Source organism: Phyllostomus hastatus, unplaced genomic scaffold, assembly GCF_019186645.2.
Source record: "Phyllostomus hastatus isolate PE091 unplaced genomic scaffold, TTU_PhHast_1.1 phas_scaffold_78, whole genome shotgun sequence".
NCBI lineage: Eukaryota > Metazoa > Chordata > Mammalia > Chiroptera > Phyllostomidae > Phyllostomus > Phyllostomus hastatus.
The window spans coordinates 19,732,299-19,748,190 of NW_025334041.1; the positions used below are offsets into that span (position 1 = coordinate 19,732,299).

At 40.5% G+C, this 15,892-nt stretch overlaps 2 protein-coding genes across 3 annotated transcripts in view; one reads left to right on the forward strand and one right to left on the reverse strand.

Annotated features, from left to right (window-relative positions):
* The window catches only part of BZW2 (basic leucine zipper and W2 domains 2), a 59,125-nt gene extending 56,169 nt beyond the window's left edge, over positions 1–2,956 (reverse strand). Inside the window, exon 1 of one of the 2 annotated variants that reach the window (XM_045827708.1) lies at positions 2,811–2,956. The gene's annotated coding sequence lies outside the window, so the exon portion shown is untranslated. The remainder of the gene's footprint in view (positions 1–2,810) is intronic. The other variant, XM_045827707.1, reaches the window with a different exon arrangement.
* Positions 2,957–3,009: 53 nt separating this feature from the next.
* Positions 3,010–15,892, forward strand: part of ANKMY2 (ankyrin repeat and MYND domain containing 2) — a 33,402-nt gene continuing 20,519 nt past the window's right edge. Inside the window, exons 1-3 of the mRNA XM_045828344.1 lie at positions 3,010–3,573; positions 11,024–11,088; positions 14,031–14,169. Coding sequence (XP_045684300.1) covers positions 3,507–3,573; positions 11,024–11,088; positions 14,031–14,169 — 271 coding nt within the window. The 5' untranslated portion in view covers positions 3,010–3,506. The remainder of the gene's footprint in view (positions 3,574–11,023; positions 11,089–14,030; positions 14,170–15,892) is intronic.

Here is a 15,892-nt window from a genome sequence, read left to right on the forward strand (position 1 = left end):
TCTGTCCTTACAGAGTATGTCTCACTCTGGAATGGACGATGGGTGCCCAGTGTGTATTGAACTGGTGGTGCCATGAATTAGCTGGATGGGGTGAGGTGAGCAAGAAGCAGGCTACTTAGGAATCAACTGTGACAGGCCAGGAGAGGTCTAGAGTGACAGCAGTAAAGAGACAAGGGGACATTTCAGACATTTTAGAAACCATTATTTTTAAAAAGGTGAAGAGAAAAACATAAGAGAGACCAAAGCATCACACAGATTCTACTACACAGTGGGGAACAGTGTTAGTATGCTCCCATTTCTACAAAAACCAAAACAAAACAAAAAGGAAATATACATATAAGCTACAAACACAAGTACATGAGGCAAATACACAATAGATGCCATTGTTTGTAGGGCACAGTTAAAGAGACTGGGAGACAGGTAGGAGGAACTTTTGTCCCTTTGGTATACTGAACCATATGACTGCTTATTAGGTAGTTAAAAGAATGTCTAAGTTCTTCCTTACTGTCAGCCACACAGAAAACTGGGAAAAGAGAAAAAGTTTCGGAGACAGATCTAGGTTTTAGATCTATCTAGCTTTGAGTCTTCCTAACTGTGGGGTATGGACAAATTAATTTCTTCTAATTTCTGTCCTCTTATTTGCAGAAAACAGGTAATATTGGCTATACTGGGTCTCTATTATAACAATTAATGAAAAGAATCCTACACAAAGCATCTGGCAATTCTACCAGAGACTAAACACTCAATAAGTAGTTGCTATTTTACTGTCTACAAAATTTATCTGATGTGAGTATATTCTTAGTGTAAGAAAAGTTCCTCAATCAAGTTTAAGATGCGTTCATTAGCTATTCTTATTCTCACATTAAATATTTACACTGTACAAAACGATCAATGTAATCCACCTGATGAACACTATCCATTACGTATCTGTTTCTAGAAATCTAAGTTTCAAAAAGTGAAGGACAGCCGCTTAGCTTCCCAGTCGGCACATGCCTAGGCTGTGGGTTCAGTCTCTGCTTCGGGCACTGCGGGAGGCAACCCACTGATGTTTCTCTCCCTCTCATTCTTCCTCTAAATTTACTGAAGTCATGTATTCACAGAGGACTACTACATACAAACCAGGTGCCGTAAAGTACTAAGAAATAATAGTAAGTGGTTATCCTCAAGGAACTGACAACCTCAGTGAGACAAACAGGTGTGACCTTCAAGTAACCATGGCCCGGATTTGGCACAAGAGATGGAAATACTGTCAATGAAATACCCAATTCTGGCCTTGCATTTGGTGTAAGATGTTAAGTCTCACACGTTAGAGGAAGTTACTCTGCAAGCCTTTTTTTAGATGGGTTTCTTCCCTATGATTCTATGTTTTAAAATCAATTGAGATTGTGGCAGTAACAGCATTCCAAGTGTTACAAAAGACTGGTCACTCTCAAGTCTTACCACATGTTGTTTGAACAGTCACATCGTTATTAAAGCATCATTAAACAAAAGTTTCTTTGTTATACATTGAGATGAATAATTTCAAACCATTTTCACGTGAGATGTTCTGGCTCAGATCTGCCCCAGCCTGCAAAGATGAAGGTGGTTTCGAAAAGAAGATAGGTGGGGTTTAAGAAAGATTTATGTTAAAGGCAGGAAATAATGATGAACATCTTCCAGGATTTCGGAAATGTTGGTGAATGCATCAAAAGAAAAAAAAGGGGGCATAAGGCCAAAGGAAAATGCATTTCACTTCATAATACAGCACTGTGGGGAGAAAGAGTGGTGGGGATGCTTAACAAAAACAACGGAGGTAATTATTCAAGTATTTCTCTTTGAAGCAGATGGGTGTTGGGAGAAACATCAATACTAGTCCGTAGAGAAACAACAGTATAACGTACACACTAATTTCTAAAGAAGCTTTTATTGATGCTGTAAATATGTTACGGATGTGCGCCTTAGAGGGATGACTGCCTTCATACTAGCAGTCATACTAGCAAGCAAGTCTTGCTTCTGAGCACAAGAAGGTAAACACTAGTATTTACCCCCTAGCTGTCCTATGGTCAAAGCTCCAGGCTATTACGTATTACAGTTGAGTGAAGACTGCATTAAGAGGCTAATCTAACGCTCTGTAAGGAAGCAACACCTATTTAATCACCGTCCCCTTCCTCTCCCCTCCCTGTTTCCATAAATCTCCAGATAAGAGTTACAAAGAGACTGGGAACTCGAGCAGAGCCGTGAGGCCCATCCTCCCCTCTCCTACCAGGTTCTCTCAGAAACGAAGTATTAGTGCAAGTGTAAATTGCTTCCAAACATCCTTAACAGGCACCATAAGGTGAATCAGATCCGGTTTTCTTCTACAGCTCCCACAGAGGACAGAGGAGATGACAAGTAGTGCGCGCGTGTATGGTGGTGGTGAGGGGGAGGCTTGCCAAAAGGTAACTTCCTTCTCCCTCCCCACCCCACCCCACCCCCAGCTCCGAGCCTCAGCCCCGGCCTTCGGGGGCCGCGTCTGGCGGTGCCACGCACGAGATGATGTGCCCCCTCCACTTCCCACCGCGTGGCGGGCCCCCACCCCTTCGTGGTCTCAGGGTCTCCCCGCGCAGCCAAATGTGGCGAGTGGCGGGTCTTTACTTAGAGGCACTGATAAGAGGTATAGAAGGTTAATGTGGTCAAGGGGATGCTTCCCCACCGAGAGGCAGGAAGCTGCTCCAGCACGCACATGCTTCCTCCCGGCCAGCCACGGCCCGAGTGGAAGCCCCCAGCTGAGCTACCGACGCGGGTTCCGCAGCCCTCCCGGCTCCCCCGGCCCCGCCTGGGTAGCTTCTCACCTGTCCAAGAAGGTAGCGGCGACGCGCGAGGCTAGGAGCTGCGGCGAACCCGGCAGCGGCAGTGGCAGCGGCAGCAGTGGCGCCCGCAGACAATGGAGGAGTGAAGGACAGACACATTGACATCGACACACGGCGCCCGGCGCAGTCCCGCCTCCCGCCCCGCCCCTCCCCGCCTCCCAGCCCGCCCCTGGCCCGGGCCGCTCCACTCCGGAGAAAATGGAGGGGGCCTAGCTAGCGCCGGACCCTTCTGCCAGCTCCATGCCGCCGTCGCCGGACACAGAAGTTACACGTAGAGAGTTTAAATATTTCGTATCCTTAATAGGTGAGGCGGGCAGGATGAAGGTGGGAAACGTGTCAGAGGAATTTAATGCCCCCCTCTGGTTTTCGCCATTTGTTTTTTTCTTCCCAGGCTGCTCCAATGGGAGTCTCTGGCTGCCGCCTCCTGAACCGCCCCCACCCGCTGGGCCAATGACGCGCGGGGGGCGGTGACTGCCGCTGGGCCTGCGGAGTCCGCCCGCTCGGTTCGCCGGAGCTCGCGTGCTGCTCGCCAGCCCGCGAAGAGCGGCGAGAATTCGAACGCTTCCCCGGTGTTCTGGCCTGGAGCTTCCCCAGTGCGGCTGGCGTTCCTAGCATAGACACAGCGTTTCTTTCTAATACTTCCAAAGAAACGAAATAACCTTCAAGCTGGCGGGAGCAATGGTTCACATAGAGAAAGGCGAGCTGACCCAGGAGGAAAAGGCGCTGCTGGAAGTCATCGGAAAAGGTATGGGTGCTGGGCTGCGACGGAGGAGCTGCCAGCCTGGCCCGGGGGCGTGGCGGAGCCCGGGAGGTGCCCGGGCCCTGTGGACCCGGGCTGCGGTCTTGCGGGAACCGAGAGATACCGTTTCTCCTTTTGGTGTGGGGCCGGTGGAGTGGGCGGAGAGGTGGGAGGGACAAGCACTTCTGGGGCGGTAGCGGAGGTGCTGAGGTCCGTCCTCTAAACCGGCATTTGGGGAGGTACACATTTCCAGGCCCCTGCTCAGATTAGAGTGAGCGACCCCGGGGTGTGGGCTCCAGGGTGTGCATTCTTCGGCACGCCTGAGGTGATGTTGGTCGCGGACCTCCTTGGCGACTGTGGCCTAGTAGTTTAAGGTTCTTAAGCCGATGTCTCAAGGGCCGTTTCGACTTCCGGAGGCCGAAAGATCTGGATTCCTTAGCTGTCCCCGCCCCCGCTTGTGGGAGGAGGGAGCTTCTACCGAGAAGGCTTCTTGATTAAGGCACAGAACAAGTTCTATAATTTGGGCCTTTGGGGCTTTTTCGTCCAAGACCTCCTGGGCTTCCTTCTAGAGGCCCCCGGGCGCCGCGAGAACCCTCAGAGAAGCGAGGAGTTTGGCTAGGCGTCCCCACCTTTTAGCGCTCTCCGCTCGACTGCGATCTTTGCGCTCTTTCGCGCTTTCCCTTCCACTCTCCCAACGCGTGTCCAGCTTCCGCTGCTCCATGTGGTTGGGAGGGAGACGCAGGCCCGGGGGACGAGCCAGAAGCCATGTTTTCCCCTCATTCCCTAGTGGGTCCCAGAAGAGTTCCCAGCTAAGTCCCGTTACCTAGCAGGTGACATCAGCGTGACTATGTGGCTTCTGCACACTCAAGGCGCGGGGATAGGGTGCATTGGACTGCTAGTATAATGTGGTTTTAACCTCAAGAATAAGTGAGAAAGCCACGTGTGTCCTCGAATGGCAGAGAGACCAATCATTGCAGTATAAAGGCTTCCCAGGTTCCAGTCTTCTTTCTAAGTAGCCAGGCTCAAATCTGATTCCCCAGAGAGTGTGGCAAATTATTCTTCATCCCGACAAGGAAGATCTAAATGTAAAAGAGGAAAAAAATCTGATTTGAACTCAACAAGTGTGCTAATTAGACGAGCTCACCCCATTCAATATCAATTTTAAGTTAGTCAGAGCTGTATTATATCATAAATGCTCTTTGTCTGGAATTGTGGGACTTGGGAGTTTATTTTTTTGTTCTTCACTGTTCTCACTGACCTTTTTGGCACTGCAGCCTTTATGTTCTGCCTGTCTCTCTGTAATCTCTCCCTGCTTTTGTGCTCTGGGACCCCATTCAGCAAACATGTGAGTTCCAGCTATGTACCAGGTACTGTATTGGGCATTAAGGAGACAAGGAATGAACTGAAGGATCCACCAGAGATGTCACTTGTGTTTTTAAGCAATCCAGAGCTACCACATTCTCCTAAAAGTCTAAACAAGTGAGGAGTTTTATAAAGTGGGTTTCTTTTTAAAGATGGAAGAGAATAAATGTGAATTTAATCGGGTTAGTGCTATGGTATTTCCTCGTGTGCGTCAAGGTGAACCAGTGCACAGACACTGTGTTTCACTGGTTCCGCTGGCCTGAGGGGATGAGAAAAGAGCTGGGATGGACTTAGTGTGTGTTGCATTCTTGTCAAGCGAGGGGACATTTGACCTCACTATAGTCTCAAAGAAAAGTAATGGGGAATAGGAGAAAATGACCACCATAGACAACTTTCATTGAATGTTAATGAGTCAGTCATAATTATTAACACTTTACATGTATTGATGCATTTGATCCTGATGAGGTAGGAATTATTGTTAAACTACAATGTTAAGAGAGACAGCTTGTGAGAGAGGTGGTTAATAGTGCAGGCCTGGTGCGGGATCTCACCTCAGTCATTTGATGGTGACGTGGCCTTGGGGAAGTTACTGTTTCTGAGCATCAGGTTCTCTGTGTGAAAAATGGTACTCACCTCACAACATTATTGTGAGGATGAAATGAGTTAGTATATGTAAGGTATTTAAAATACTATTTTTGTTGGGTGTTAATATGATAAATATGGTAGTCTCCACTTCATAGACAAGAAAAGCAATGAACTGAGAAAGTAGATAACTTGCCCAGTGTCATGTAAGTACTAAGTGGTGGAGCAGAAATATGTGGCCTTGAAATATACTGGACTTGAAAATAAACTGAACAACTAAAACCAGCACCATAGTGATCCATACATTCTTTGTGAGACAACTTAATTTAAGCAAAACATTATAATCTGTCAAGTTAATTTTAAGTGTTATTGATTTAGTGCATTTCATTTATAAACTACTTTAAAAGATTTTGTACTTATTTTTAGACAGAGGGGAAGGGAGGAAGAGAGGGAGAGAAACATCAGTGTGTGGTTGCCTCTCACACGGCACGCACCCCGCCCCCCGCCCGCCGCCTCACTGGGGACCTAGCCTATAACCCAACCCAGGCATGTGCCCAGTGACCCTTTCATTCTCAGGCCAGCGCTCAAACCGCTGAGCCACACCGGCCAGGGCTATAAAATAATTTTTTGATAAATAGTTGAATAAAGGTTATAAGCAAAGTTTATATGTGTACTCATTCAAAGCATTAAGGAGATGGGTGTTTGTACTTCTTTTCCCCTTTACTACATTTCTCAACTTTGAGGAGCACTGGGTTAGTAAATACTAGTACTTGGAACTAACAGTACAGTTTTAGCCAAGTATAGCCTCCCATCTTGGGCAATGCGAAATAAACTCAGCAAAGTTTTGTGTGTCTTCTTTCTGTCAGTCACTAACTACCCTCTAGAAGTTAAGCAGACTGTAAGTGGGACTTAAGGTCCAGAGAATAATGCACAGTGTTTCTGGACACATTAATTTATAAATAAAGATTTTATTTGCTTACTTTTAGAGAGATGGGAGGGGAGGGAGAAAGAGAGGGAGAAAAACATCTACGGGTTGTTTCTCACAGGGCCCCAACAGGGGTTGGGGGGTACTTGGGGGACCTGGGGGACCTGGCTTGCTATGCTGCCTTGTGCTCTCACAGGGAACTGAACCGGCAACCCCTCTCCCAGTTTCCAGGCTGGCACTCAATCCACTGAGTCACACCAGCCAGGACTAGACACTTTTAGAACAATTTCTTCTGAATCAATTCACATGCTAGGTATTCTGCAGACTGTATTTTTGTTAGAATGCCAAGAAATTCTGGATGAAACTGAGAAGCTGTTTTCTACGTACCCATTTAAATCATAGTTAATGACAGCATCCATTTCGCAACATTTCAGAAGGGAAAATTGAAATCACTGAATCTCATTGAACTGTCTTGTATGACTTGTAGATTGACCCATTTTTCTAACTTCTGGTATCGTTTTCCTTAAACACCAAGAAAGCACTATGTCAAAATCAATTTAACCTTCTTAAGGATATAAACCAAAGATCTTCCATTCACTTAATTGTTTAGTACTTGAAATCACTGGAATCACTGTTGCTCACTTAACAAGAGAGTAACGTTTTCACTGTTTTTTTTTTTTTTTTCCCCATTACTTGTGTAAAAGCAGCTATGAAACAGGCTTGGATAATAAGGTTTATTCTACCAATTTTTTAGGTATGATGGAAGTATGGTAAGTGGTGCACACTTAAAGTGTGCACTTTCTTAAATCAGTTTTTGACTTAGCTACACACCCTTGAAACCATTACTGCAGTCCAGATAATGAACAGTTGGGTCACTTCAAAAGGTTCTTTATGCCTTTTTATAATCTTTCATTTCATCTGCCATTGTCTCCAGGCAACCAACCACTGACAGGTTTCTGTCTCTGTTTTCTATTCTACAATTTTATATAGGTGGAACTATACAATAAGCAGTCTCTCTTTATTTTTTTATGTGACTTCTTTCACTTAGTGTCATAATGATGAGGTTCATCTATGCTGCGCCAATAGTCTGTTTCTTATTTTCTTTGATTTCATTTGCTTATATACTCAGTTTGGTGGACATTTCAGTTGGTCCCAGTTTTGGACTATTAAAAGAAGATCCTGTTCTAAGTTCCCTTGGAGTTAATAATATTACTTCTAGTACCTTTATGGTTTTGAAAGATTCAGGTCTACTAATAATTACAGCCCAGAGTTCAAAGAAAGTTATGCAACCTCTGTGGGCTTTGTTGTCATCATTTATAAAACAAAAACTCTTTACTTACTCTGATTTTTAGGCAATGGTTCATAATCCAACTTAAGGCCGATTTGTTAGTCTAAAAATAGATATGAGTAAGAGAACTTTTAGAAACTTATACAAATTTACTATTTCAAGGTATGTAATAATTAGAAGTCTCCACTTTTTAAATACATTTATAGCTATACTATGTGCATACTATATAGCTATAGTATATGCATACTATATAATACTATATGCAGTTAAAGGCATATTGTTATTTTAAAAATTTAGACACTTTAAATATTTTATACATTTATCATATACACACACACACACACACACACACACACATTATAGCAACTAACAAGACAAAGTCTCTTAAATACTTAACTTGAATATAGATTCCTTAAAACATCCCTTTTGGGGATCCCACTAAATAATTGAAAACCATACATACCCAGATCTCATGGTTATCTGATGAATTGCTGGAAACAGAAAGGTCAAAAGTTTTTTTGTTTCTCCCCTCTTTTGGCTATGGTAAGAGATCATTGGTCCCCGTGTAGATACTAGAAATGTCACAGCAAATTACACTGTGCTGCTCTGAATATAAAATAACAAGAGCATGTAATACGCACTGAGGGGTTACTCTGGGCCCCACATTATGACAGGACCTTAGTTTCCCTCTGAACCTTATGGGATGGATACTACTATCTGCTGCACAGATGAGGAAGCCGAGGGTTGCACAGGGCTCGTTCAGTTTCATAGTAGTCCTGTAGTGTGGTAGAAGAGGGGGCAAAAACAGTGAGAACATCACTGTTAGTGTCATTTCTTCTCTGCTAAAATGCCAGTCTGTCCAGATAAGTTGATCAGTCCCACCCTAATGAGGCAGGTGGGTTGTGTTTTCTTCTTTGGTTGAGCAACATGGAGAAATTCTCAAAGGGAAAACAAATCCTTAAATATTACTTTCATCCGTTATAAGTCTGTTAATTTTTGTCTCTGTTGAAGGTAACTGTTGGCTCATTTTGCATCCCCCTTATAGTACAATATCCCCCCATCTTAAGAGTATGTTAAATCAGATTGAACATATTTCTTTCCCACAGTAAAGCATTTAATATTTTAAACCTAATTACAAAATCGTGTTCGAGAGTCTACTATAGACAGTAAGGTAGGACAAAAAGTAAAAATCCTTTTGCGTGAGCCCCCTTTCACATTCTTTGCTATTCTAGACTATCAGTAATTTCCTACTAATGTCATTAGATTAGGAACACCAAATTAGAAATCATCATAAGTTTTTCCTCTTTGGATGTTTTGCTCATCTATTTTCCAAGGTGTGTTTTCATTCTCCACAAGCCAAAGCCGTTTCAGAAAAAAAATTTCTCATCCTGGTCCCTGCATTTCAAAAGGCTAACTGATATGCAATGTTATGTGTGTGCACGCCTTGGTATTTATTTATTTATTTATTTATTTATTTATTTATTTATTTATTCATACACCTGTGTATCTGTTTGTTTGTTTGTTTGTTTATAATTGCTCCCTAACAGGACAGATTAACCTTAGATTGTTGGCTATTGGGCTAAACATTTTAATAGAATTATTGGTCTCTTCTTATTTGTGAGCCAACTGTTTGTGATTGTAATCTCTATCCTTCCTTAACAAGTAGCAGGCCTAGACACGCTCACAATCCCTATGGTATTCTTTTTTCACCGCATAGTCATCTCCTGATCAGATGGAAAATAACTTGTTATTCCTTGGAGGACAATGGGATTCAGTTGAAGCATCTTCTTTAAGTGAAACTGGGGTTGGGAATGTTTGTTCTCTTTTAATTCCTCTCTGAAGATGTTTGAGAAAGGCTCTAAGAAGAAGTCTACACTTCATAGGTATGGGTAAGGTTCCATGCCGCTTCCATGCTTGAAGGCTTTCCCCTCTCATTCTGAAGCTGTTCGAATGCAGTACAGGGTCAAACAATATACTGTTTACAAAATAGCTGCTGTCGTAATCCAGGGGCTTAGAGGTCATTCACTTGACATTTCTCCAGCAGAGCTATTTCTCTGTCAGTCTGCGAGACATTTCTTTGTCTCTCCCAGGTTGGTGAGAAGCAGTCAGGTGACTTGCCCAAGAAGTAGGTCAGGGAGAGAGAAGCACACTTATCTTTATTCTGCATTCCATCTTTGACTGGAAGACTTGCAGAATTTAGCACATTCTTTAAAAAACATTTTTTGTAAATCCTCATTTGAGGATTTTTTTTTTTTGCTTTTTCCTTTTAGAGAGAGGAAGGAAGAGAGAAACATCGATGTGAGAGACATTGATTAGTTGCTTCCCATGTGAACCCTGACCAGGGATCGAACCCACAACCTTTTGATGGATGGGACAGCGCTCCAAGCAACTGAGACACCTGGCCAGGGCGAATTTAGCACATTCTTGAACTATAATTCTAAATTTAAAGAGAAGAAATAACTAACTTCTAGTTGGGGGTGCTCCTATTCTCTTATGTCCTTTCAGAGGAGAGGCTTATCTCATCCTTTCTCCCTGAGAACATTCAGTTTCATTGTTCTCTTCCTTGTCAAACCAGAATTGTGTTGGCAGAACCTGCGGCTGACTCTTGTTAATGATGATAATGGCAACATTCTCTCCTGCAACTACTTGCTTCTGTCAGCGTGCTGAACAGAGGACTGGAAAAACCTGACCGTTGTGGCCCAATTATAGCTTATTTTCAAATTTACAGAGGACTGACCTTCAGGAGTACATTAGAGGACTCTCAGTATGAGAGTCTGAAGACTGACCACAGAGCGCTTTTATATCATACCAGGCTTTAAAGATATGTTTACCTAAGCATTTCCAAACCAAGAAATCTATTATAAGCATGCCATCAGTTTGTGGGCCTAATGGTGACAAAGTATATAAATACTGACTGTATTTTGAATTCCGATTATTACATTGAATGGTATTTAAGCTTCAGATGATGGGTTAGAGCAGATGTCCTTTAAAATTTATTTCAGTATTAAAAGTCCTGTGCTTTGTGGTTATTGTATTACCGCCAAAAGGAAAAAGTGGCTGATTTAATATACTTTAAGGTCAGTGGAAATGAAAACAAGATGAAGCTATTTTAGTTTCTATAAATCTTTTATTCTGGATCATTAGTTTGTGGAATAAATAGTCTGTGATTGATACTTTATTTCTTAACAACCTAACCTGACTAGTCTTAGTTTTACAGATAAGCTTTTTTTCCCCCATGTTAGATTTTTTCTATTCTAATGATAAATAACCCTACTTTGCTTTAAAAACATTTTTTTTAGGTACTGTCCAAGAAGCTGGAACACTGTTAGCCAACAAGAATGTTCGTGTCAACTGTTTGGATGAGGTAAAATTTTTAGAAGTTTAATAAAGTGTTTTATTGCCTGTGAGAATGAACAATATATAAAGTCTAATGAGTTGTTTTTCTAGAATTTGAGCTCAAGTTATACTTGTGATACTTACAAATGTAAGCAGACAGGTTACAAAAGACGAAGCATGTAAATACATGTTTACTTTTATTAGTAATCAAATAAGTAAAGATTAAACCAAAATTATATCATTTCTTGTGAAATGTGGGAAACATTGAACTTTTATATGGTAATGGATTAGGTGTAAATTGGCATCAAATTCTGGAGAAAATTTTAAAATTTGTGTCATTTCTAAATGTATGTACCTTTGATCCAGCAACTCCACTTCTAGGGAAAGGTAGCTAAACCTAAACTGAACTTTGTGGAACTGGTTACCCAGGTGACTCTCTGAGATGATGGCAGGTCTGTTCTGAGCTGTCCAGCATCAGCCGCTCTCGTGGGTGGTGGTTTTGCCATATACCATGGTTCCAGTGCCAGAAAGTTAACCGAACTTCTCACACAGAAGGCAAGATGGTTTTAACCCTTTATCCACCTGTGTGTAGCAGACTTAGTATCAGACAAAATAAAGTTTAAAGCAAAAAAATTTAATAGATCAAGACTCTTACAGATTAAATTAATAATCCACTGAGAATATACCAGTCTTAAGACTTTCCTTACAAGCTTGTAAGCCTTGATGTTCACAAAAAAAGATAGAATTAAAAAGAAAAACTTATAACACCACAATACCACCTTTCAGAAACCTACAGATTAAGTAGCAAAAAAGCAATTCAGGAAACAGAAAATTCAGATAACCTAATTAAGTCTGTGCTGTGTATGGGACAGAAAAAAATAGTACACCTTTTTACATGAAACATTGATTTAGATGTTATACTATTTTATAGAAAATTTTAGCTAATTTCAGACAAATTCACCAAATGTAATAGAATATATTGAAAATGAACAAAAATATCCAAATAATAAAACATATAACTTGAAATATTTAAAAAACTCAAAGTAACTCTGGGTTCAAAGAAATAAAAGTAGAAATTGCCTACTATTTAGAACTGAAAATACATTTATCAAAAAATTGATGTGGGAAAAATACATTGTTATAAACATGACAAAAACAGTTTCAGACATTGCATAGCAAATAGTATAATTGGGATGGCTCGTTACCTTTTTGGAAAGAAGCTCTCTCATTGGTTGACTCTGAAAACCAATCCCTGCTAAGAAGACAGCTAGCAAACGAGAAATACCAAAGAGAAAAGCAAAAAGAAGGAAACAGAAAAACATTTTTTATTTAATGAGAAGAAAAGGAGTATCAGGAAACAGGAAGGCAGTAACATAAATGGGTTTATGTGATTAACACAGATGACAGTTAAAACACCAAAGACAAAATAAAATGAGGACAGTTTGTAATGTAAGATCCAAGAGCTTTGCACACCCTCTCTGCTTGTAAGCATGTTATCACGTTGTAGTGAAAGCTGATTTAATTTTTTTTTTCAATTATGGACAGTTCTGTAGTCTTGGGATTATTCACTGAGTTAGACAGCCTGTTGTTGTAGGACAGGAGTGCTGGGTGATGGACTGCTGTCCTGTGCTGAGTCCTTCCTTTGCCCCCAGACCACACATTAGCTTCTTCTGCACAGATTATATAATCTGTATGGAGCCCTTAGGGGCTCTCACCCTAGTCCTGTCTCAGTACGTTTTTTTGCCTCATTCAAAGGGTAATGACCATCTAGTCCATCCCCACTCCCTTAGAGGTGCCTCTGTACAATGAGATTCTGATTACCTAAACCACTCCCAACATTTAAATACCACATCCTTGTAGGCACACCCAGCGAGGGGAGTCTTAAAGTTATAATCTTCTTACCATTTTCCCACTACTACTCTCATTAAGTTGCCTCTTGTACAACCACCTGAAAGGTCCCAGCTTTCCTATAATTCTCACATAAACAGCCCTTTGAGAATATTATGGCTTATGTTCAAAATAATAGTCTGGAATCATCAGGGACAATTCCAGTTATGTTAGCATGCTAAGATTTAGTAAAGTAAGAGATTATATGTTTTAGAAAGGTTTTCATCCAAAACAGCTTTGAAATTCCAGCACTTGTAGAACGTAATCCTGGTTACTGAGCAAATTAACTTGGCAGGGAACCGCTGGTTCACTTCCCTGTGGAATAGTGTTGGGTGCCCAGGACACATGGGGTTGGGTGTTGCGTTGATATGCACATCACACACAGAGACCAAAAACGCAGCCTAGTGTACATACTGCCAACCGTTTCTCCATAGTGATACAATGTGTGTATGATCAAATCATGTGTGTGATCAAATATAAAAGTAGTTTGGGAGAGCACTGTTTTAAAAGCGATGCCATTATAATGTACATTGCCTGCATCTTGCTTTTCTCATTGACAGTAATTCATGAACATTTCTCCAATTCAATAGATAGGGATGAATTTAGTCAATAGTTTTGTGATAATTTGGTTATGGATATACCATTCTTTATTCAAGTTTTCCCTTGGTAGGCACTATACTTGTTTTGAGGTTTTTTTCTTTTCTTTTTTTTAAATGCATGTGTATGTATTCCTTCATCTGTTTCCCCAGGAACTAAGTGTGTGTGGTAGAGATGAGAGCCCTGGTAGTCTGGGTTCTCATCCCTGCCCTGGCCATTTGACTAGTTATGTGAGGTTGAGCAAATCTTCTCTGAATCTCTTCACTAATTAAAAAAAAAAAAAAAAAGTAGTAAGACCATTTATTTTTCCTCAGCAGTTCATGGAAGATCCAAGTGAGGAAGTGAATATAAAAATACTTTGCCGATTATAAAGATTATTTTATTAATTCGTGTTATTTTATGTTTTTAATTTAATTGCAGGAGTTGCTCATAGGTAGGTGAAAAGGCAAATAAGTAAAATTAATACTTTTTTCCTTTCTATTAAAGAACGGAATGACTCCTCTAATGCATGCTGCATATAAAGGAAAACTCGATATGTGCAAATTACTTTTGCGACATGGAGCTGATGTAAACTGTCATCAACATGAACACGGATACACAGCCCTCATGTTTGCTGCACTCTCTGGTGAAGTTGTAGCATTTATTCTAATATGTTACTGTTATTAGTTACCTATACAAATTTATTATAAGTACATATATACTTTTAAATGAAGTGCATTTTTATTACAGTAATTTTAGTTCAATTCTAATGCAAAATAACAGTGGGGATTGGTGTTTGAAAAGTTATTATATATGAAATGTTATACAATTAATTTGGTGATTTTTTTTATTGTTTACATCAATTGATTCTTTGTGTTGACAATATACAATGTGGGGCAAAAATAGGTTTACAGTTGTGAGTGTACGAAACAGTGTTTACTCTTGTGTTATTATTTCTTAATGATTTATTATTTTCCATATGGACAGCTGTAAGCCTACTTTTTCCCCACCCTGTATTTTGTGTGGAGTTGAGCTGCATCAATTATTCTTTCAAGTTGGTTCCTTTGATGTTCTCTATCTTTATACATTGAAGTCACGTGAAAACTTCCTTGTTGTTCTTGGGGAAGGAAGGGAGGGAAACATCCATCAGTTGCCTCCTGTGCCGCCACCAGGAACTGAACCCACAGCCAGGCATGTGCCCTGACCAGAAATCGAACCCAGGACCTTTTGGTTTGTGGGATGACGCCCAGCCAGTTGAGCCATACTTTGATTCATGTTGCTTATGATTTGCTGAATAAAGAGTTGGGAAATATTATCTAAAATGAAGTAGAGTTATCTATAACTGTTGTAATCTTTTAAGGAAATGAAGATATAATACCATAATTGAAGAGCACTAATTTATATTTTTATAATTCTAGAATAAGAAAGCATTTCTAAACATGATATAAAATAGAATTCAAAAAGGAAACATTGCTCAACTTGATTACATATAATTTTAACATTTCTACATATAGGACATACCATATATAGAAGTGAAATACGAATGAAAAACTAAGGAAAATATTTATTACATATCTTAAAGGGGTCATAGTATTATGTGAAAAGTTCTTACAAATTAATTAGGAACAGCGGTAGAAAATTAAATAGAAAATTGAAAAGAACAAAAGAAATACGTCTGGTTAATAAACATAGAAAACACTGTCACCATTAATCAGAAATGCAGATAAGAACAATAAGTGATTACTTCTTACTTACACATTGGCACCGGTTAAGAAAGACTGATAACACACCCAGCATTGGCATAGGAACTTCTTTGCTCTGTTTTGGGGCGTGTACCTCAGCCCAGCTCTGCTGGAAGGCGGCCTGGCAGTATGCATTTAAAATATGAGTCACCTTTGATCCTGCAGTGTTTTCCAGGAACTGTTCCTAAGGAAATTGTGGTTCAAATTGCAAAAATTAATGAAAAGTGCTGTTCACTGAATATAGATTACTCATCTAATAGCTAAATATCTGTAATGAGTCCATTAGTGACAGAATGCAAATAGAAATAAATGCAAATGGATGCTTAGAGAGAAAAAAAAAGTGCAGAAAGGTAGACCATCACTTGTTAATAGTTGTCCCAGGGCCTGATGGGATGGATTAGTAGATATTAGGTAAGGACATACTCATTTTATCTGTCTTTGTTTTGATATTTTTTTGTTTGTCTTGACTTTGCACTAAGTATTATCATTAGGAGAAATGCATTTTATTTTGTTAAAAAATAATATTTCCACTCAATTTTTGTATTGATGTGTTTTACAGAAAATAAGTTTAATTTCTAGTGGGTTCTTATAGCATGTTATGCTTTACTGTAGTTATGATTTAGATTT